The sequence below is a fragment of the Condylura cristata genome, unplaced genomic scaffold (assembly GCF_000260355.1).
Source record: "Condylura cristata isolate star-nosed mole 26May11 unplaced genomic scaffold, ConCri1.0 scaffold00006, whole genome shotgun sequence".
NCBI classification, from domain to species: Eukaryota; Metazoa; Chordata; class Mammalia; order Eulipotyphla; family Talpidae; genus Condylura; species Condylura cristata.
In genome coordinates, this window is record NW_004567107.1 from 43,312,492 (window position 1) to 43,336,466 (window position 23,975).

The following is a 23,975-nucleotide window of genomic DNA, read 5'->3' on the forward strand; positions in this document are numbered from 1 at the left end:
CCCGCCCCCCGTTTTTGATCCCATTCCCCACTCCACCCCCACAGAATGTCTCTGGTATATGGTTGTTCATTATTTTGTTATTTTCTCGCCTGGTCCATTTTTATTAAATTTTTAACTGTAATTTTTGATTATATTGTTTGCAGACAGGTTTTGGTTTTACTACTTTTTGATTGGATATCTTTTATATCATTTTCTTCCCTAATTGTTCTCTGAACAGGCTCAACTTTTCAGTACTCTGTTGAATACAAATGGTGTGACTAGGCATTTGGCCTATTCCTGGGTTTTTGTTGTTGGTTCTTTTGGATTTTCTATATAGGTAATCCTGCCATCGGTGAATGGCAGTTATATTTCTTTTTTCCCCAATATTATACTTTTTATTGTCTTACTGCACTAGCTAGCCCTTCTGGTAAGATTTTAAAGAGGCATTGGGAGAGGGAATGTCCTTACTTCATTCCTGTACTGAGTTGGATAACTTCTAATTTCCTACCAGTAGTATAATGTTATTGTAGGTTTTTTTGTACAATAGATGTTGTCAGGTTGAAGAAGTTTCCCTCTGTTCCTAATTTATGGAGAGTTTTTGTGATGAATCAGTGTTGGGTTTCATCAGATCTGTTTTCTGTATCTTTTGGTGTATTTATGGTTTTTCTTCTTTAGGCTATTGATAATCAATGGATTAATATTAATTGATTTTTGAATGTTAAAGCAACTGCATATCTGGACTAAATACTTGTTCTATATAATTTTTATACTTTTTGGATTCAAGTTGTTGAGAATTTTTGTATCTATATTTATGAGAGATTAGTGGTCTTTTGATTTCTCTACTTGTAATCTCTCTGTCAGATTGTAGTGTTAGGGTGATTTAGGCCCCAGAGAAAGAGTTACAGAGTGAATAATTGGTATAATTTTTTCCTTAAATGTTTGTTCCAGTTCACCAGGAACCTATGGCATGGAGCCTTTTGTTTTTTATTTTGTTAATTATTGGTTTAATTTCTTTATAATATGTTCAGCGTATTCACAATGTGTTCATGTATGGGTTCTTTTTCAGTTGATTTGCTTGGACTTTTAAAATTGATGACATAATGTTAGAGTATTTTATACTTGTATAGTTAAGATATATTCAGAGAACTCATCTTCACTTTTGTGTGTATATATGTTTTTGTGAGATATTAATAAAATACAGCTTTTTTTTTTTCTAGCCCAGTGTGTTAATTGTAACCTACAAGGAACCTGCAAAATCATCTTCTCAGTTTGGGTCCTATAGGCAAGCTGAATGGAGGCCAGATAGTACCATGATAGCTGTGTCAGTAAGTACATTTTTTTTACCTTAATAGTGTTTTCTTATAAAAGCATTTCACTGCATTTAAATTTAATTTTCTTAGGTGACTAATTTTAATCTTTGATAGCCATTTACTTTTTGTGATGTTAGTTATTGTGTCCATTTCTTCTGTACATTTTACTTCTGTATCTTTTTTGTTGACTCCACTACTTCCTCCCATTCCTAAATATTATGTTTTTATTCTTTTTTGCTTATTTTTCTCATTTCCAGTTTTGTCCTTGAAGTCTAGTATGGATTTTAAAAGTTTTTGTGTATATTCATACAATACTACCACATTTTAAGTCCTACTGATGTCAGCAACGTTGTAGTTGTCATAAAAATTCTCATTTTCATTTTGACCTATTTCTGCATTTCTCCTGTTTTGATGATGTAGTTGCTTAATTTCATCAGTTTGCTTGTCACTATCATCATCACCTAGTTTGAGTTAGCAATATAGTCACAGACAAGCATTTAAAGCCTGTGTTTAAGTTTTTGTTCAGAAATAAAAGGTGAATATTCTAACTTGTCTAACTAACTTGTCTAGCTGTTTGAAGGTTAGCAGTGCTAAAGGTTTGTTGTGAATTTTTTGAGTTCAGGAATAAGACTGAACTATTCTGAACTTTTTTTTTAAGATTTATTTGTGCATACAGAACTGGGGTACAGGCCAGAGACTCAGGGGTGGTGAGAGACTTCAGCAGAGACAAGAGTGGGGAACAGAACAGGCAGATCGATGAAGTACACTGCTGAGGGGAGCAGCGGGTGGGTCAGGAGAGGTCTGCCACACCATGTGGTCACCTCCGGGGCAGGCGGGAATCGAACTCATGCGGAAGTGGCTTTAGATTCTCAGTGCTGTGCTTTAACCCCCTGCGCCACCAGGGAGGGCGCAAACTATTCTGAACTTTAAAAACATCTTCAATCACTTATCAGATACTGAACAAATGAGGAAACTTGCTTTTGCTGTGAACTTGGTAATGTTCCTAATGAATTCATTCTAAAACTACGAAGCAAAAGAGTGAAATTTTTATGTGGCAAAGTCATTTCAAAACAAACTCATTTATGAATCATAAATAATTACAGGCTACTTTTTGTACTTCTGTCAAAAATTAAAATAAGAAGAAAGATTGCTATTTCCAACAAAATTAGTAGTAGAACTCAATCCACAAGTAGTCCACAAATCAAGTAGTGTTTTCTAGCCCTTAGATAATTGCAAAGGAAATTTCTGTATTTCAAAATGCATTTAATTGTGCAAGTATTACTTCTACTAACTTTCAATTGAAAGTGATTAATCTGGGCCCTTCCTAGGGGTACAACACTATTAGGCTATTAGCAGCTGCTTCAGTGCAAGTTCAATCCCCAGTCAGGGAGGTTACCTACTTGGCACAGCAGACCTCTCCTGTCTCATTTCTGTTGCTGCTCCCCTCGGCAGTGTACTAAATCAGTCTGCCTGTTCTGCTTTCCATTGTGTCTCAGATGAATCCTCTCACTCCCTGCACCTCCAGCCTGTACCCCAACTCTGTATGCATAAGTAAATCTTTTTTAAAGAAGTGATTAATCTACTTTGTGATGACATATTGAAAAGGCAAACAGCAGGACAAGAATCTGGTAGACTTCTATAATGACCTACCAAGAAATGAATATATTCAATTAAAATCATATGTACATGAATAGATATTAGTATTTGGCAATATTTGTGGGAAAAACTTTTTCAAAAAATGAAATGTAAAATCTCATTACAGAGGGGCAATTCATTAAGAATGAAAACTTTGCAATCCCTTTTCATGATATGGAACATTAACTTTACATTTAAGTAAAATATTATCTCCATAAAAATTTTACTTTCATTGATGGACTAGTATTACAAAGAAATATTATACTCTGTTTTAATTGCTCTTATACTAAATATAATTTATTCATAAATTACTAAAAATTTCTGTCCTCTCTGTAGTGACCATTTCTTCTTATTCTTCCTGATGCTTTTTCATCTTAGAGCCTTGCTAATCCTAGAGAGAACGGCCCCCCAAGGGCTAGCCAATTTCTAGAAATAGTGAAGAACAGTTGACCTGCTAACTTTTCAGTATGCAGGCCAACTTCCAACTTGTCCCCCAGTCCAACCCTCAACCACTGTCTCTGTGAAACTATTCTACCCACTAATTCCCCTGACTTAATTAACCCAGGCTTAGGTACCAGATAACTAGAGATAGCCCCTACATCCCAGGAAAGAATCAAATAGTCTGTTAGTTTAATTTCACATTTTCTTGTGCTATAATAAAATATTAAGAAAATAGAGGTTAGGAGAATTATTCTTATCCTCAAGTTGGGGCCATTAAAATGCATACATAAAGAAGATAAAGCAATTATTTTTAGCTATTGCAAATTCAGTTTTACTTTATCTAGATATTGCTGCCTATGGTCCAACTTTGTGGTGATGTCATAATGAATTAGTTTTTATAGCTCATTTTGTTTTAAATGTACTTGTAAATACTGAATGACCTGCTTCAAGTGATTTATATCAATTCCTGTTTGTGTAATTTAAAACATGAATTAATATTTTAGCTTATGTGAAATTTAATACACATATAGGATCACAAGTGGAAATTTGAAAAATTTACTTTCTATAGCAGTTCTATATTCACAGCAGTATTGAGGGGCTTGGTCACCGATTTTGAAGTCTCACTTCCCATCCTTCACATATTTAACAACCCTTACCTGAGTGGTACAATTGGTGTAATTCATGAACCAGTAGTTGTCTCCCAGAGTCTGAAATTCACACTATGGGGCACCTTAATGTTTTCTATTCTCTAGATTTAGACAAATTTGTGATGACTGGTATTTACCACAATAGTATATAGAGTAGTTTCACTGTCCCCCACAATTCTTTGTGCTCTTCCTATTCATCCATTTATCCCATACCCATAGCAAACACTCACCTTTTTTTGTTGTCTTCATACTTCTGCATTTTCCAGGATGTCCTACAAATGGAGTTAGTATGTAACCTTATTTATCATACTTTCTGTCCCATTTAGGTATATGTTTTTGTTTTCCTGTCTTTTCATCACTTGTTATTTTTGTTTTAGTATTAAATAGCTTATTGTTGGGTTTATCATTGTGATATATATATCCATTCACCACCGAAGGACATCTTTTTTGGTTCCAGGTTTTAACAGTTATAAAGTTGTAGTAAACATTTATGTGCAGATTTTTGTGTGGACCTGCATTTAATTCCATTGGGTAAATGCCACCGTTGATATGCTATGCTCTCTGGTAATTTTTGTTGGAAATTGCCAAAATATCTTCCCAAATGGTTTTGTCAATTTGCATTCCAGCAAAGAAAGAATTCTTGTAGCTCCAAATCTTCATCAGCACTTGCTGTTATTGTTCTTTGGATTTTAGCCATTTTAATAGGTATAAGGGAAAACTTACATTTTCCTGATATGACATGATGTGGTGTGGTACATGTGGAATGTACCTACTTGCCATCCATTTGGTGAGTTAGCTACAGAAGTCTTTGGCCTTTTCTTTTATTGAATTGTTTTCTTAGAGTTTTAAGAGTTCTTTGTTTATTTTAGATTAATCAGCTATGGCTTTTGCAAATATTTTCTCCCAGTCTGTGGCTTGTCTTTTCATTTTGACAAAGCTTTTTCAGAGCAAATGTTTTTCATTCTTAATTAAGTCAAGCTTTTGAGTTAATTCTTTCATGGATCTTGCCTTTAGTGTTGTATCCAAAAAGTTAGTACCAGATACAAGGTCATCCATATTTGTTGTTTTGTTATCTTTCAGGACTTTGATAATTTTGAGAATTGTATTTTTTTTTTTAATTTTACAGTTTTTAAACTATAATGCTGGAGTACAGTTTGACGAAAACCTGAGAAAGAAAAAAAGCAGTGATTTTCATAAACATAGAATCATTTTATTTTTTTCAGAAACTTCGCATGCTTAAAAGCACATAGATTTTGATCTTATTTTATTTGTGCATACAAGAACCAGGGTGCAGGCCAGAGTTATGAAGGGCAAGAGGATTCACCAAAGACAGAGTGGGAAGCAGAATAGGCAGATTGACTGAAATACACTGTTGAGGGGAACACTGGACCAGAGAGAAGAGGTCTTCTGCTCCTTATGGGTCATCTCCCTGGCCAGGCATCAAACTCATGCCACAGTGACTGGCAATAGCTTGATAATGCTGAGACTTAACCACTTGTGCCACCAAGGGAGATATTGAGGTCTTATTTTTTTATGATTTTTAAAATTGTATATATTTTACATCATTATTCGTTTTTGTGCAGTGTATGCTTTTTCCTTTATGTAGCCTCCATAAAATTCCCACCACCAATTTATCCGTGCATCATTACCATAGACCTTTGTATTCTTTCGTCCCATGTTTTTGTTCCCTCTCCCTCCCTTTCGCGGGCAGAATATCTCTGATCTATTTGATTTTAACTCCGAAGTGATAAAAGTGAGCACTAATGTCACTTTCTTGATGGGAAATGGATTTGCTAAATCTGAGTTTTGTAAGTAGAAGATTATGGAAAACATTTTTTTTCTTTATAGAAAACTATCATATTTATCTATAGTCTACTTTTTTTTTTTACAAAATGATATGAAAATGATTGCGTTAGCATTCTTTTGTAACTTGATTGTGAATGTTTACATAGGTTTCTAACTTACATGTGAGTATATATCAGATAGATAATTAGATACATGTTCGCACAAATTTAGAATTTTTTTTTAAAGATTTATTTGTGCATACAGAACTGGGGTACAGGTCAGAGGCTCAGGGGCGGTGAGAGGCTTCACCAGAGACAGAGTGGGGAACAGAACAGGCAGATCTACAAAGTACACTGCTGAGGGGAGCAGCGGGCGGGTCAAGAGAGGTCTGCCACGCCATGTGGTCACCTCCGGGGCAGGCGGGAATTGAACTCATGTGGAGGCGGCTTCAGATTCTCAGTGCTGTGCTTTAACCCGCTGTGCCACCAGGGAGGGCCCTAAATTTAGGATCTTAATGCATTACTCTGCAGTTTAATTGGAGTCTGTAGCTTTGTCAGTTTTGACTAGTTACACATCTTCTTAGCCTTATGTGAATATATTGATTACACGATGACTATTTACTTGAAGGTATAGAGTTGTTTTATTGTAGTAAATTTTGGGGTTATTTGCTATATACTAGACATGATAATAAGTGTTTTATGTGTTGAAATTTTTTGTAGTATTCTAAAGATAGGTGATTTTACTACAGCTATCACACAGCAGAGCAAGCTAAAGAGAGGTTTAGTAGCCTGCCTAGGTGACATAGATACTGTGTACCCAAATCACATTGTTGATAATAGAATTCTAGACAGTGAATCCTGTTTTAGAGTTCCATCCTCCAAATAGTTCTTCTTTGCTGCTTTTCACTATGAGCATAATTGTTTCATCCCACCAGCTCTTGTAGATGAAAACTGAATCTAGTTGATAATTTGCAACACTTGGTTTTACAAAAAGTCATGATAGAATGTGTACGTGTAGAAAAGGATATACAATAATTTAAGCAGTACTGGGTAACTCTTACTGTAAATTTAGCAGAGCTAAGCAGCTATCCTATGTAATTTTCTTACTGCCTCACTTCCACACCCATTCTCCATTATACCAACAACTGTGGGAATGTAGTTTCATCATTATGTGCCCTGACATGTGAGTTATATCCAAAATCCAATTTCTTCTTCACTAAAAGAAGCAGTTACTTCCTTACCAAGTTATACTTTGAAATGAAATTTTACTGAATGTTTATTAATAGAATATGAGAAAGATAATCCTATCATTTTAGAAAATTGGGTTTGGTAGAATTTTCTTTGAAAATTTGAAGTAGAATATCATTTTAATAGGCATGATACCATACTGTAATTGTCTTCAAACTTTTCCTGTTTTAGACAATCAATAGATAACCAGGCACAAGGAACATTAAAGTGAATTTTCATATGATTTCTAGGACTGTCTGACAACTGGCAGCCCCTTATATTTAGACATAAGTATTTTTGTTGCAGCTGTGATAGGGGAAAACACCTTAGCTTTTTTTTTGGTTATTCCATTTTCATCTAATCACCAGAAAGTTTTCTCCTATCTGTCTAACATCCTTTTCTCTTTGTTCTTATTACCATTATCTTACTACAGGCCTTTTATCTGTTTTAGAATAGAATGCAAAAACATTTAGCTATTTTTTTTTCTTGAAATATATCTCAATTTTATGCATAGCTATTTCTAAATCACAGGTCTTTAATTAGTCCTATTTTCCTTTCAGTGGCTTTCTATTGTATATAAAATATTTGCTAACTGCTTAGACTAGTATTCAGGGCCTCCTCTGATCTGGCCCCAAATGACCATTCCATCTGTTTCCAAGTACTATCATTAATACTCCTTTTAGCACTCAGAAAATGAGAAATATAGTCTCTTCAACTAAAACATGTTACTATTATAAGTTTAAAATGTAAATTACTTGTGGATAAGGTAAAGCTTAATTTCCCCTTAATAATATCTGTTTAAATTAGACTTTTTGTTTTATTGTGTACCCCCCCCCCTATCTTAATGCATTTAATTACCAAATAACAGGTGAACAGGGTATTAAATGGAATTGATGCAATATGACAAGATGTGGAGGAATAAAGTCCTACACATAGTAGCCATTCATCCATCTCTCTCTCTCTTTTTTTTCTCATTTAAACTTGTGACCAAACTTTATTTTTGAAGTGATTAATGTGCAATTCTGATGGATCTCTGCTGGCACTTTATCAAATTTTTCTTTTGTTTTTAAAGCTTGGCATCCTTTTCCTTAAATTTTAGTTAGTTTTGTTAGGTGTCTTTTCACATTATTTAATTTTTATCTTTGCATCTTAGTGATTTCAAAACAACAAATTTTACTCATTTTATTATTTGAGCTGTGTTGGTTTGTCTGGTCTTTCCTGCTGTCCCTGAAGTGATTATAGTTACATAATAGTTCCACTGGTCCTGAATAGGTCAGCATACTCTTAGTCACATATCTGGTAATTCCCTGGAGCTGTCTGTCTATTTTCATTGTAACGTCATACTCTAGTAGGCTTGATGAAGCTTTTTTATGTGCTGGTAGAAGCTCTTCAAACCATCCACTTTCATCTGTTTTCCCTACTGTATGGAGGTATAATCGATAGACAACAAACACATATTTGAACAGTACACAGATCTTTAGAAATTCATGTGTTGTCATGAATCCAATAGTTCACATTCTGAGTAGTGTTTACTGTAATGGACAATTAGTTTATCCTTTCATCTGTTCCTGCACATTTAAATTTCCACATTTGTTATTCTAAACATAATTGCTATGAACATGTGTGTGCATATTTGGGTTTTATATTTCCTTTTCTTTTGGGTAAATACCTAAGAGTGGGACAGCTGGATTCATAAGGTAGAGTATATATTTAATGTTTTAGAGAAACAATAAGCATTTTTCACAGTAGTGTACCATTTTATGTTCCTACCAGCAGTACATAAGAATTCTCATTCCTCTTTGTCAACAGGTGCTATGTATGCTTATTTATTTATTTATGGGTCTTTATTGCCTTTAATAGTCATTTATTTCTCAAAATGAATTAAAAAAATCTTTAGAAATAGTTTGAAAGCTCCTACCACACTTTTCCCTCTTGCAACATCTGTTTCTTTCTCTTGCAGTGCAAATTAGTGTTACTTAATTTATTCATTACATTCCCTGACAGCATATAAATTAAGTGCAACCTCCCATCTTCATTGTCTGGAACATACAAATAGTTACAATTCAGGAAAGAATGGAAAGAGCCATCTATAAAGAAATAGGCATATATGCTAGCAGCAGAGATTAGTGACTTATCACTGAATTTCCATTCAGTGCTTATCCTGAATCAGTCTCTCAGACTAGAGCCATATAGAACTAAAGTGATTGCTTAACTTTTATGTTCATTTTCTGTCAACTTTGTATTGTAACATTGGCTACCATTGTAGTGTTTGAAGTTCAGCCTTACTGCTAAGAGCCTATAAATTGCCAAGTCAGGTTATTTATTTTACTTCAAAGTCATGTAGTGAATCACTTTTAAAAAATATTTTAATGAATTAGGGAGTTTCTGTATACCAGTGTCCTTGGGTATATATTTTCATGTTGTGATCCTTCTTTTGGTGATGCCAATAAACCACCACCAAATATTTTTCAAGTATTTCATATATAAGGAGTCTCAAAATGGATTACATCTGCATTTTGATTAATGACATTGTAGTAATGCCAAAAAATATAAATTTCTGCTCATTGAAAATCAAATTCAGATAATTGTACTCACTTTATATCCAACCACCTTTCTTTTTTTTTTTAAAGATTTATTTATTTGTGCATACAGAACTGGGGTACAGGCCAGAGGCTCAGGGGCGGTGAGAGACTTCACCAGAGACAGAGTGGGGAGCAGAATGGGCAGATCGACGAAGTACACTGCTGAGGGGAGCAGCGGGCGGGTCAGGAGAGGTCTGCCATGCCATGTGGTCACCTCCGGGGCAGGCGGGAATCGAACTCATGCGGAAGTGGTTTCAGCTTCTTAGTGCTGTGCTTTAACCCGCTGCACCACCAGGGAGGGCCACCAACCACCTTTCTTTAAATTGAGAATTTTCCTGGATAACCAAAGTTCTTATTAGAAATTCTATACCCACGATTGTTCCATTGTGGGTATTGTATCCTGCACAGATCTGCTTTTGGAAATATTTAGTATGTATCTAATTTACTCATAATATCACTAACATGTTTTGTTTACATATTGGCTTACATACTATCCTAAAAAAAAAAAAAAGGTTGATATTAGGTCTGATCATCTGTCTTCATTTGTGACTGGACTAAAAAAAAAATATATAAAGTAACTAAAAGTAATGCAAAGTGCCTTATTATAAAACAAAGGTACCCATTTACCTTGACTAAGGTGAATCATAAAATTATTATGAAATATATGAAATATAAAATTATATATTATGAAATATAAAATTATTATATTATTATTTTATTTTCCATAAATCTGCAGCCTACCAAATACCTATTTGTCCCTAAAATCTTCATGAACCTATTTCCGAAGATCTCGTTATACTTTTTTTCCTTTAAAAGTCATCAAATTCATCACATTTAATTGGCAGCTGCTGGATTCAGGGAGAGTGTCAGTTTTACAAACCATCTTAATTGCATTAAAACATGCTGTGCTGTTTTAAATAACTTGAAAACAATTTTTTCCCCCCAATATGGAAAGCTTCAGTTTTCCTTGTTTTTCTTTCTTTCTTTTTTTTTAAAGAAGAATCCAAACTCTCCCTAAGTAATTCTTTTTTAAAGATTGATTTATTTATGCTTACAGAACTGGGGTACAAGCCAGAGATGTGGTAGATGAGAGGATTCACCAGAGACAGAGCAGGGAGCAAGACAGGCAGATTGACTGAAATACACTCCTGAGGGGAACAGCGGGCAGGTCAGAAGATGTCTGCTGTGCCGTGGGTCAGCTTCTTGACCAGGGATTGAACTTGTGCTTCAGTGGCTTTGGAGAGCTTCATAATGCAGTGCATTAACCCATTGTGTCACCAGGGAGAGCCCTCTCTCTATTTTATCTAAATTGTTTTATCCTTCAGAATATATATATATATACACACACACATATATATATGTAATCTCCAATCTCTAATGTTGCATTACAACATTATATAAATTTCAGATGTGCATCATAAAAATCAACACATGCATGTAGTACATTAAATTCAAAACTAAAAGTAGATTTCTATCCTTGGCATATCAGGATTGTCCCTTTTTACCTAGCTTTCCCACCTACCTCCCTTCCCTCTGGTATTTAGTTCATCTGTTTTCTTTATATATCACTTGAGTGAAATTATATGGTGTTTTGTCTTTCTCCATAGTTGCCTTTTTTAATTTTAGCCATTTTCAGTGTGTATAGTGGTATTTTGTAGCTTAAATTTGCATTTTTAAAATGACTGTTGATGTTGAATATCTTTGTAATCATTGTATTTATTTCAACTTTGTAATATATTCTGAAATTAGTGGTTTTCCACTTTTGCTCTTTATTTTCACTATTGTAAGACTTGTTACTTCCTTATGAAAAACCATTTATGTTGCTTTTCTTTCAGTCTCAACAGTGGAGAAAAAAATCAAAGCATAAGTGGTATACAGAATGCCACAAGAAAAAAAAAGACTGAATTTTTAATATAGCAGCCTCTCATCTAGGGAGGTGAATGAGGATCCATCACTGGACTCAAAACTATTTTGGTTTTCTTTTAACCAACCGTTCCCTAAACCCAAGCATGCATTTCTAGGGTACACAGTATGGTGTTTCTTTACAAATTTTAGATAGTTGCTAGTCTGCATAAAGGTCAAGATGTCTCTGAAACTTTTGATATAATTTCATTGGAATCCATTTTTCTTTTGATTCTATGCTTTCTAAATTAGAGCACTATTAAATTTCACATGAGAGATTGGAATGTTGATCATATCTGAAATCTTAGCCTCTTTTTCTTTTGTATTCCAATATGTAGAACTAAAGTTTTGGGAAAGGACAAGTAATAAAATGTTTGTAGCTTAAAACGTTTATAGCTTAAAAAATATGTGGCTTTGCTAGAGAAGTTTCTTTTGGTATTGCTTTAAGTGAAAACAAAGTCTGTAATGGAAAGATATTTGCAAGTTTGAATACTTTTTAAAATTTTCTTTGCTTTTTGAACAAAAGCGCCCAAGGCTCTAAAAATCAAAAGAAATCGTATTAGTATAAAGTACCTTGGTCAAACATTTACTAATTCACTGTAGTGCCTGAAAAGGTTTGGTAGGAATAGCTAAATGTACTGCTTTTTATACTAACGTGATTGTAAATTGATGGTGTGAGCTTCACAAGTTATACATATGTTCCATGATCATATAATGGCATTGTTTTGCAATTTAAATTAGTTGTGAACCATTGATTTCAACTGCCTATGAAATATTTTCTAATCTGTAAAACCATTTGTGAGTTACATTAAGCATAGATGAGTTGTGTGAAAATCTTTTTTATGTGCGTAATGACTCTAAGAGGATTTTAAAAATGAAAGTCTTTCAACATAGTAATAGATGTAAAATTCAAAGTCAGGATTTTAATCATTCTACCCTTTAATTTATTTATCTTTCAGACAGCACATGGCTACATTCTGTTTTTCCATATTACCTCAACAAGAGGGGACAAGTACCTTTATGAACCAGTATATCCCAAGTGAGTTTGTTATCTTTCATTCTTTAATATCTGATTTGCATACTTTTTATTCACAAAACGTAACTTTTGTATTGTCCGAAGTGATTTTTTTTAAAAAAGCTAAGCCAGCATATCCAAATAGCGTTTTAAAACTTATCAAATCTTTGAACTGTTACTGCTTGAATAAATAATTCTGTAATTAAGTCTGAAAATCTTGAATAAAAAGACTATATCCCTTCTTGGACATCCAGAATTATTATTAGTATACTCTTGATTTGGCATTCTCCAGTCTTCCTTGGTGTGAAATAAGAGATAATGAAGTGAAAGAGGTAAAATGTTGGTAAGATACAGGCTTATTTACATGTTGATTTTTGTATGTACATTGAAAAAAACTATGCAGTGTTACATCTTAGAATTAAGAAGGCCCAGACTTTTGATCTGTAAAAACTATTGTCCTGTGTTGTTTTTTTCTTTTGTTTTGGTTTTATTTTTGAAAAAGAATGACATTATTGAAAGAAGCTTTGAAATAAGGACATAATTTTAAAGCATGACATCTTTTTATAAAAATCATCATTATTAAAGCTAAATATAATGAAACTTTTTATCGCATATTAGATAATGGAAAATGGCCAGAGGTTATTAGGCATATAAGAAATTGAAGTAAAACTAAATTTCATAGATAAATGTTTAAATTTCTGAAAAAGGGAAAAAAATGAAAAAGGACAAGTAATAAAATGTTTGCAATATATAGTACCAAGACTTAATGATTTTATATAAAAGCCGTATAAATTGCTAAGAGACAATTATTTCAAAAAGCAAATAAAAAATTTCAGGAAAACATCATAACTAACCAACACAAGTGAAACTTATATAAACTAGTAACTCAAATAGAACATTAAATACAACAAAATTATTGAAAAATTGATACATTTTGATATATAGAAAAGGTTATAGTTTGTTAATTACTAAGTGTTGCTAGTACTATTATTCAGTACATTCTCCTTAAATATCAGTCATAAAATATAATGTGTCAGAAAAATTTAGTTAAAATTTGATCATACTATAATGCCAGGCAAACAAGTCAAAATTATATGTGTAATGTTACAACTTTGTAAAAAAAAAATCATGTAAAGAAAAAAGGTAGAACAATGTAATGTCATATATATGTAAATTACTATATTACATATGTATTCCAGAATGCTTATATTTAAGTAAAATTGTAAATATATTTTCTCCTGAATTGTAGATTTATAGCAACTTTAAAGTTTCTTTCAACTCTTAAATTTCCTAAAATTTCTGATAATGCAGAAATTTCTTAAATTTCCCAAAATTTCTGATAATGCAGAAATTGCACTTACTGTGGTCTGAAAAACAATGTATTTGAAGATCATGATTTAAAAAAAAAATTGTGAAAATTCGTGTATACCATTTGTCAGTATACTTGTGGATACATGCTGGGAAAGGATAACATAGGCCAAGAGTGTAGGATACATCCTTTTGTCAAAGATTTTAAGTAACTAGATATTCTCAATGTTCCAACCACTTGGTTTTTTTCAATACATACTATGTTGTTAGTTGAGTTTGGGATATTTTCAATAAAGTATAGAAACTTTTCATGATGGAATCAAAGGTTATTTTTCAGTAAAATCATTAAAGGTGGCAAATATATTGTACTGTTTGGCAAATATATTGTACTGTTTAAAATGTGTACATTGTGATGAAAAGTTGATGTAGTTTGAAATTCAGCTCATCATTTTCATTCTAAGTGGTTTTTATGAGCTTTCTGAAGAACTGTTGTAATCAGTATATATGATTTCGTTTCTCTGTGTATTTTGAATTAACCTCACTTTGTTGAATTAATTAACCTCACTTTGTTGAGAGGTTTGGGCATGCTCTTCCTGTAAATAAAAAGCAATAGTCAGTCATGTGGACTTAAATGGATTGATTTGTACTACTATAGTTGGAAATAACATTCTGAAACAGTGAAATTACTGTTTACTTTATTTCAGCTTACTAACATGGTTTACATATATTCATGGTGTTTTGGAATAGTATTTTGAGACATTTTGTATTCCATAGACATGAAAATGGTTTCTTACCTCCTGATTAAGACTCCAGAGATACCACTTAATGTTAATAATTCTAATAGTGCATGACTGTCTCTGTGTTTGTGTATCTTAGGGTAAATAACTAAAAGAGCTCTATTATTTTTTTAATATACTTTAGGCATTTTTCCACTATGTTAAAGATATCAGATTGCAACTTGTGTCTTGTAAAATATGTATTGCCTTAGAGCAGCATAAATAGTGGTCAAAGGGATAAGCTTTGGTATCAGATAGACTTGGGATTGAATTTCAGCTCTGCCACTTTCAGCTATATGATTTCTATCAAATTACTTGCAACTTCCAGACCTCAATTTTGTCATTTACAGAATGAAATGATAGTGGTGATTTTCATAGGATTAAATGTGATAAGTGTGCCTGGCTTATACAAAATTAAAAAAGGATAACTGCTATTATCAGTAATATACTTTTATTTCAGTAAATTTTTACTTAATTTTCAATCTATGTGTTTTATATATAGATAGATAGATAGATAGTAGGATATTTATGTATGTTTTGGTAATGAATTTCTTTGGGAAACTTTAACTTCTAGTACCTAATACATTAAACAAAATGTGTGAAGAAGATTTTAGTTAGCCTGTTAGGTATTTGTATGCTAGACTGCTTTCTGCTTGGGTTAGTAACTTCCTGAGTTTTTCTGTAGAATCTGTTTGTAAAATAAGAATAAAAATATTTTCTTTTAAGTATTTGGAGATTATGAGTTCAAAATTTTAAAACCCAGAGAATAGTGGCTTACATAGGAATGTGTAGAGTTAAAAATAATGTTTAGTGTATCATGATTATCTGTGCCATTTGTAAACATGGAGTTCAAGACCTAGTTTTAAGCGCTTTTTCAAACTAATTTTAATCCCTCTAACAACCTTTTGTGGTAGTTGAGTACAGTTATTATATAAGCTGCACCTTAGAGAACCTAAGTAACTCACCCATAGTTGTGCAAACTAGTAAGTGGCACCACTAGTGTTTATATATTAATATAATTCCAAAGTCTGTGACTAGTCACCAGTACTATATTTCTCAACTTGTTTATGCCTTTGTAGCCATCTGCTATGTTGGAAGTTAAAGAATTGAAAAACAGGAAAATTATTTGGAGTGGTTTATGATAATAGTCCTGAAGAATAGTGGCAGCCTAACTGAACCTAGTAGTTAGCCATCCTCTTCTCAATTTTGAAACACTGTTGTCTTTAATTTCTGTCTTCTCTTATGACTTCACCACATGGGTTTTTCTAGAGCATCTCAACTTTCCTGTATTATGTGACAGCATCTTAACTTTAGACTGCATATCAATTTTCCATTATTTTGCATCTAAGAACAGATCATATGAGCCCATGCTTTCATAGTTTCCATTTAGCATTGTTTCCAGCATCCTTCCTGTTGGTGTTAACAGCCATATTAAATGACACTTCATGTGTCAAGTCTTTTTTTTTTTTTTTTATTAAAAAGTTTTTTTTTATCATTTTTCACATTTTTTTTTTCATCTCAATTGTAATCCCCGCGGGTTTCCCATCACCAAGTCACCCGTGTGCCATCACCATAATCCTGGGCACTTCCCTCCCCCCCCCCCCCCTTTTTGATCCCATTCCCCACTCCACCCCCACAAAATGTCTCTGGTCTATGGTTGTTCATTATTTTTGTTATTTTCTCGCCTGGTCCATTATACTCCTGCTATCAAGTCTTTTTTTAATCACACTTTGATTAATGAATTTTTCTTAATTCTTTCATCTTTTGTTTACAAATTCCATTTTAAATAAAATGTTCCTTTATGGTAGCTACACAAATTAGGGGACAAACTAGTGTATTGATGGTCTTTTCTTTCATGTCTTGGAACTTGTGATACTAATAAAGGAAAATGCATCAGGAATAAACAAACAGTTTGTCTGTAGTTTTATAATATGCTTTGTTTAAATCTGAGTCTGAAATTGAAATGAGATCTTAAATTGCAACACATTTAATTTCAGCAAACATGTCATCATAATATATACTTAACTGGAAAATAAAATTCTAAATAGCATTTTTCATTAGATTATGAGACATTTACATGTTGAAAGAATTAGTGCTAGGTGGGAGGAAGAGAAAGTTGAACACTTTTTATTCTTCATGTTAACTCATTTTTCAAAAACCGTGCAAGGTAAGGGAACAGAAACATTTACAAAATTATATTAAGTTTAGAAAGAAAGATCATTCTGAATTAGTTACAGATGGAAAAGTTTCCATCAGCATTTTATTTTTACTAATGAGTTTTGAGTGTTAATTTTCTGGAAAATAAACTTTAAATGTTTTCTATCCTTAAGGTTCTGTAGATTCAGAAATTTATTCCTAATATACCTTGCTCTTATAATGAAGAAAGTGTTAGTTTTCACAACAGTTTTTATTCTCTTTTATCTTCGCAAAATGGGTTGTGTGTTATAATTTCTCACTCTGGGTGGATATATACATTATAATGTAATGTGTGAGTTTTAGCTGTTGAATTTTGTGTATTTTATGTATCCATTTACACATCATTATGTATGTATCCATTAATGCAGTACATTTTGCATTAGCACTTACTAATAACCTTGCTATTGGACAAATTGTGCCGGTTGCCACAATTTTTGGACTGGCACCTGAGTTCAAAGAGTGATAAAAGGGTTAATATCTGCTCAATTCCGAGAGCCTCATGTATTGTTTATCAGACTGAAGGCTGACTGTGATAATTTAAACAAAAACCTTTAAAAAATTACTAAATATAAAATGCCTGGTGATAAGGGTATTTACCTCTTTGAGAATATTCTTCTGAAAAAGTTTTTTATTATATCACATAACTAATGAATTTTGTCAAGCTTCAAGAGTATTATAGATGCTGTGGAGATAACAGTGCAAACCAAACAAAACACTAAAAGACAAAAGAAAAATACAAACTCTATTCATAGAGCTTGCATTTTTCTTGTTGACAGTGATAAAGTGGTAAAGTGCATTATACATTAGGTGATAAATTCTTTGGAGAAAATTAAAGTGAGAATAGGGAGTGGGGGTACACTGAAAGAGAGGTCAGGCTCTTCACTGAAACATTTAAAAAGATTTCAAAAGAAATGAAATACAACATAGAAACAGGAGTAGCATTCTAGATGTGGGAAGATTTAGAGGGTAAGAAATAGAATATATTAATAAGAACGTATCTTGAGATAAGATGGTGAGTAACTTTTCATGTAAAATAACTTATAAAGGCAAAAGAGAAGTTTTTTAGTATGTTTAAACATGAAAAATGACATTCAGAATTTTTTTTTTTAAAGACTGATTTTCTTGTGCATACAGAGCTGAGGTACAGGCCAGAGGCTCAGGGCCGGTGAGAGGCTTCACCAGAGACAGAGTGGGGGTCAGAACAGGCAGATCGACGAAGTACACTGCTGAGGGGAGCAGCGGGCGGGTCAGGAGAGATCTGCCACACCATGTGGTCACCTCCGGGGCAGGCGGGAATCGAACTCATGCGGAAGTGGCTTTAGCTTGTCAGTGCTGTGCTTTAACCTGCTGCACCACCAGGGAGGGCCAACATTCAGAATTTTTAAGTGATTCTAGAAAGTTGATAACTTACTTCCTTTTTTGGTTAATGGCACTATTCAGCTTTTGTTCTTCTTGCTTAATAGCTCCAGTAACTAATCTGTATTAATTCTAGTATATTCTATCTTTGACATAGTTTATGTATTTATTATACCTTAGATACATTTCTCATTTCTTTCTGTCTTGTTTGGGTTTTGTCACTTTACTCCTGCATTATGTCTTTTTAATTCATTGTTTACAAATTTATCCTAAATGATTTTTCTGACAAAGTTTTTTCTTTTAAAGATTTGTTTTTGTACAGAACTGGGGTACAGACCAGAAGTACAGGGGTGGTGAGAGGATTCACCAGAGACAGAGTGGGAGCAGAACAGGCAGATAACAAAGTATACTGCTGAGGGTCTGGAGAGGTCTCCCACGCCATGTGGATCACCTCCGGGGGTAGGGACTGAACTCTCACTGAAGAGACTGCTGCTTGCTTGCAGTGCTGAGCTTTATTCCACTTTGTCACCAGGGAGAGCCGCTGACATAAAATTTGCCATTTCCCTACATAAAACTTTTTGATGGTATTCCTTAGCTTTTAGTCAGTCATGTTGTATTCTTTTTTATATGTTTTGTTCTTTTTCGTTCATTTAAAAAAATGTAGCTAATGTTATATACTTCATGAAAATGTCATTTAAGATAGCACCTTAAAATGCTATACATTTTAAAACAAAATACTGTAATACTTAAAACAATGCTTTCATTTTCCCTAAGATTTTTTTTCCTAAAATTTCATCATTTTGCATGTGGCTTTAAGTATTCAGTATATGTGTAGTTGATTCAGAATATGTGTAGTTGGGGTACAGAACTGTCTCTTTCATGTAGTACCATTTTCTTAAACTTTAGCCCCAGCTTTCCCAGTAAGTTCATATCTAAACCTAACTCATTTTCTCTCTACCAAGCCAAACATGCTTATCTCTATTTTTCTCTTACTTATTAGGGACCTTTATGGCTTCCTTTTCCTGTACTTTTTCTCTAATCTTTTTTTTCCTACCTACTGAAGTTCATACCAGATTTATTTTTCAAAATAGATTTGAAGATGCTTTTTTTTTCAAACTAAATTTTAATTCATCTCAGCATTTGAATCTTATAGATAGAAAAGCATTAGCATTTAAAAATTATACTTTAGTTCTTTCTGTAATATTTCAAAAAGATGCTTTCAATAACTTTTATTTTTGCCTTTTATAAAATATGTGTAGCATTTAATAGCATAGCATACATTTTCTAAGGGAGCAGTTCATTGGAATTGAACATGTTCACAGTGCTTTGTTGCCATCACCATCATTCGTCTCTTTACCTTTTCATCTTGTAAAATTAAATAAAACTCAGATTATTTCTTCTTCCCTTTAACAACTCCAGTAGCTAGCTAGGCTGTAGCTGTATTTGAAAAACTCCTTTACCCCCACTCTTGGTAGTTACTATTCAAACTTTTTTTGTAATTTTGTGTACTCTAAGCACTTCATTTTAGCATTTAAGTAAAATAAAATGTTCATGTTTTTGTGACTACCTCAGTCACTTATAATGGCCTCAGAGTTCACCCATGAACTTCTGTACCAAGTTTTGTACAGTGTCATAATTTCTTTCCTTAAGGCTTAATGTTCCATTGTACTTATATGCCACATCTTACTCAACCATTCATCTGTTGGACACTTGGGTTGCTTCTGTATTTTTTTTTTTAAAAGATTTATTTATTCACACAGAACTGGGGTACAGGCCAGAGGTGCAGGGGCAGTGAGAGGATTCACCAGAGACAGAGTAGGGAGCAGAACAGGCAGATCGACGAAGTACACTGCTGAGGGGAGCACTGGGTGGGTCAGAAAAGGTCTGCCACGCCATATGGATCTCCTCCAGGGTTGGCGAGGATTGAACTCATGCGGAAGTGGCTTTAGCTTCTTAGAGCTGTGCTTTAACCAGCTGCGCAACCAGTGAGAGCCCCTGCTTCTGTATTTTACCTATCATGTATAATGTTGCTCTGAACAAAGGTGTTTTTCTATCTCTTTGAAACCCTGGTTTCAGTTCCTTTAGCTCTACACCCCAGAGTGGAATTGTTATATAATTCCACAGTTTTGTTTCTAATATTTTAAGAAGCTGTCATGCTGTCTTCTCTAGCAGCTGTGCCATTTTAGTCCCAACAAAAGTACACGTATTCCTAATTACTCCAGTTCTTTGCCAGCAGTTATCTTCTGCTCTTTCATGAAAATTTTTATCCTAGTGAGGATATGATATCTTATTTTAGAGTTACATTTCCCTAATGATTTGTGAGATTATCTTCTCATGTACTTATTGACCTTCCATTTGTGTGTTTTTTAAAAGATTTTTTATGCATACAGAACTGGGGTACAGGCCAGAGGTGCAGGGGCAGTAAGAAGATCCACCAAAGTCAGAGTGGGGAGCAGAATGACGAAGTACATTGCTGAGGGGAGCAGTGGGCAGGTCAAGAGGGCTGTGGCGACATGTGGATTACCTCTGGGACGGGGATCAAACTCATGCTGAAGTGGCCTTAGCTTCTTAGTGATGTGCTTTAACCTGCTGCACCCCAAGTGAGGGCTCCATTTATGTATTTTTAGAGAAATGTCTCTAGATTTTGAATGAAGTAGTTTTTGGCTTTTTGATGTTTAGAAGTTAACATTTCATAAACTTTTGTCATTCTCCTTTAATTATTTTTTAAGCTTTATTTATGCTTATAGAACTGGGATATAGGACAGAGGTGTGGTGGGTAAGAGGATTCACCAGAGACAGAGTGGGGAAGCAGAATAGGCAGATGCACTGAAATACAAGGCTGAGGGGAGCAGTGGGCGATCCAAGAGAGGTCTGCCACGCCATGCAGGTTAACTCCCTGATGGGGGATTGAACTCGTGCTGCAGTGGTTCAAAAGAGTCTCATAATATGGTGCTTTAACCCATTGTGCCACCAGGGAGAGCCTCACCTTTAATTTTAAGAGCTCTATCTTGCCATTTGGAACCTATTTTCCTGTCTCTAGCATTGTGAATCTATAATTCCTATGTAGTTTTGTTCATTCTTTTGTTCATTGGTTGCTTGCTTTATTTGGTATGCCTCTTACTGTGTGGTTAATTCTCAAGAAGAATTATAAGAAAGATACCTGACTGAATTTGAAGTTCAAATAAAGCTTTTGTCTTCAACTCTTTTAGTATTTATTATAGCTGAAAAAGAGTTAATCTTTGATGTTTAATCCTTACAGCATTTTAAAAAATTAACACTGGTAATCCATGAATACATTCTTTTTTTAGTGTTTTTAAAATTGTATTTTATCTATTTATATTTCATTTTTTATAATTTTAATTCATTAATTATGATGACATTAGGATTCTCTCCATCAGGTGTTCTCAATGCAGGGTACCCAACAAATCACCTGTAGTTCACACCATTAATCCTTTGTGTTTCCTTTTCCTACTCCTCTTCAGCCTCCTCTTTTTGAATGCTTCAGTTATGCAGGTTTCAAGAGTTCACTTTTAATGTTTTCTTTCTCTGGTTTTTAGATTGGCTTCTTTCTCTGTATTCTACTTAGTAGTGTCACCAGCCAGTATTTATCTTTCTCCTCAGTTATTTCATTTATCATTATATCTTACGGCTCCATCCATATTGCTACAAAATGGCATAAGTTTGTCTTTTTGATTGCTGAGAAATAGGAACACAAAAAAACTAGTTTGAAGGAAAGCAGCACCCTCTATGTTCATTGTAGCATCATTCCCAATAGCCAAGATATGGAAACAAAACAAAATGCCCATACAACAGATGAATAATAAAGAAGATGTGGTACATATACACAGTAGAATCTGTGTTTTCTTACTTTTTTAATAACGAGCCTTTTGCATTTTTCTGGTTTTTTACATATAATTATATATATATATTGCATTATTCATTTTTGTACAGTACTTGTTTTCTCTTCTTAGATACAGTCCCTGTAAAATTCCCACCACCAGTTCACCTGTGCACCATCACCGTAGTCCCTTGTGCTCTTCTGTCCTGTTTTGATTCCTTTCCCTTACGAGCAGAATGATTCTAATATGTAGTTGCCTTTTAATTTTGTTTTTTAGTTTATTATTTTTTCCCTGATCCCTTACTTGGTTTCTCTATACTGCTTTATACATGAAACCATCGATATTTTTCTTTTTCCTTCTGGCTTATTTCACTGAAACAATCACTTCCAGCTCCATCCAAGTTGCTGAGAATGGCATGAGTTTACCTTTAATTGCTGAATAGTATTCCATTGTGTATATATACCACATCTTCATGATCTAGTCATCTTATTTTTGAGCATCTGGGTTGTTTCCATCTCTTACCCACTACAAGTAGTGCTGCACTAAACACAGAGATTCAGGTATTCTTTTGAATTAGCTTTACATTTTTTTGGGGGGGGTAGATTCTAGATTCCTAGGAGTGGAATTGGTAGATCATATGGTAGCTCCAGTTTTAGTAGTTGGAGGAGCCTCCAGACAGCTTCCCTAGTGGTTGGACCATTTTCCATGCCTACCAGCAGTGTAGGAGAATTCCTTGTTCTCACATCCTCACCAACATTGCAGTTGATACTTTTTGTAATATGTGCCATTCTCACTGTTGTCAAGTTGTATCTTATTGTGAATTGTGATTTGCATTTCCCGGAACATAAGTGATGGTGAACATTTTGTCATACCTGTTGGCCATTTGTGTTTTCTCTGGAGAAGTTCATGAATACATTATTTATTTAAGATTTATTTATGCATACAGAACTGGGGTATAGGCCAGAGGTGCAGGGGCAATGAGAGGCTTCACCTGAGACAGAGTGGGGAGCAGAACAGGCAGATCTACAAAGTACACTGCTGAGGGGAGCAGCGGGTGGGTCAGGAGAGGTCTGCCGGGCCATGTGGGATCACCTCCAGGGCAGGTGGGGATTGAACTCATGCTAAAGTGGCTTTAGCTTCTTAGTGCTGTGCTTTAACCTTCTGTGCCAACAGTAGGGCCCTATGAATATATTTTTTAAAAAAGTTTTATAAAGACTAAAAATTGAAATTGAATTTTGTCTGCTTTTAGATTCTACTTTGTCACTCTTCAGTTAGCTTTATATTTGTTGGTTAAATAAATTCCTAGGAGTAAATCACATTATATATCTAGTAACTTAGACTGAATACTGGACATTGTATTGCAGGTGATTTTTTTTTCTCTTCAAAGAATATTGAGGTTTGTTTTAGATGGCAGTTAAATTGGAGATTTTCTTGACCTTTTAAAGATTGCGTGTGTTTTTAGAATTTAACCAAATCTAGGCTAGCTTAGTTCTCCTCAGTTCTGTTGAGAACTAGGTCATATGTAATTTTTAATTTTGAGGAGTCACTACTCTTTCCATAATGGTACTACAACAGTATATAAAATGTATAAAGCTCCCCTTTATCCAAATATATCTTCTCTAATACATTTATTTTAATTGATATGTCTGGTATAGTAGAAATCTTTTTCATTTGTGAACATCATAAATGTGATTTGTAAATTTAATTACATCTACTTTGATATGGGTATGTGTTAGTCATAGAATGGAAGAGAATTCAATCTTTTTAACATAGTGTATTTGCACATTTTTTAGAGGCAGTCCACAAGTGAAGGGGACACCCCATTTTAAAGAAGAACAGTGTGCTCCAGCATTAAATCTAGAAATGAGAAAAATACTGGATTTGCAAGCACCCATTATGAGGTACAGTACTTTAATGGGTAAATTTAGCAATTTGTGATGACAGTATGCATTGTAGTTACTTAATCACATCACCAGTA

The 23,975-nt window shown here is 33.8% G+C and overlaps 1 protein-coding gene across 1 annotated transcript in view; it reads left to right on the forward strand.

The window, feature by feature from the left end:
* The window catches only part of RIC1 (RAB6A GEF complex partner 1), a 92,706-nt gene that overhangs the window by 17,372 nt on the left and 51,359 nt on the right, over nt 1–23,975 (forward strand). Inside the window, exons 2-4 of the mRNA XM_004677645.2 lie at nt 1,197–1,304; nt 12,467–12,546; nt 23,791–23,898. Coding sequence (XP_004677702.1) covers nt 1,197–1,304; nt 12,467–12,546; nt 23,791–23,898 — 296 coding nt within the window. The remainder of the gene's footprint in view (nt 1–1,196; nt 1,305–12,466; nt 12,547–23,790; nt 23,899–23,975) is intronic.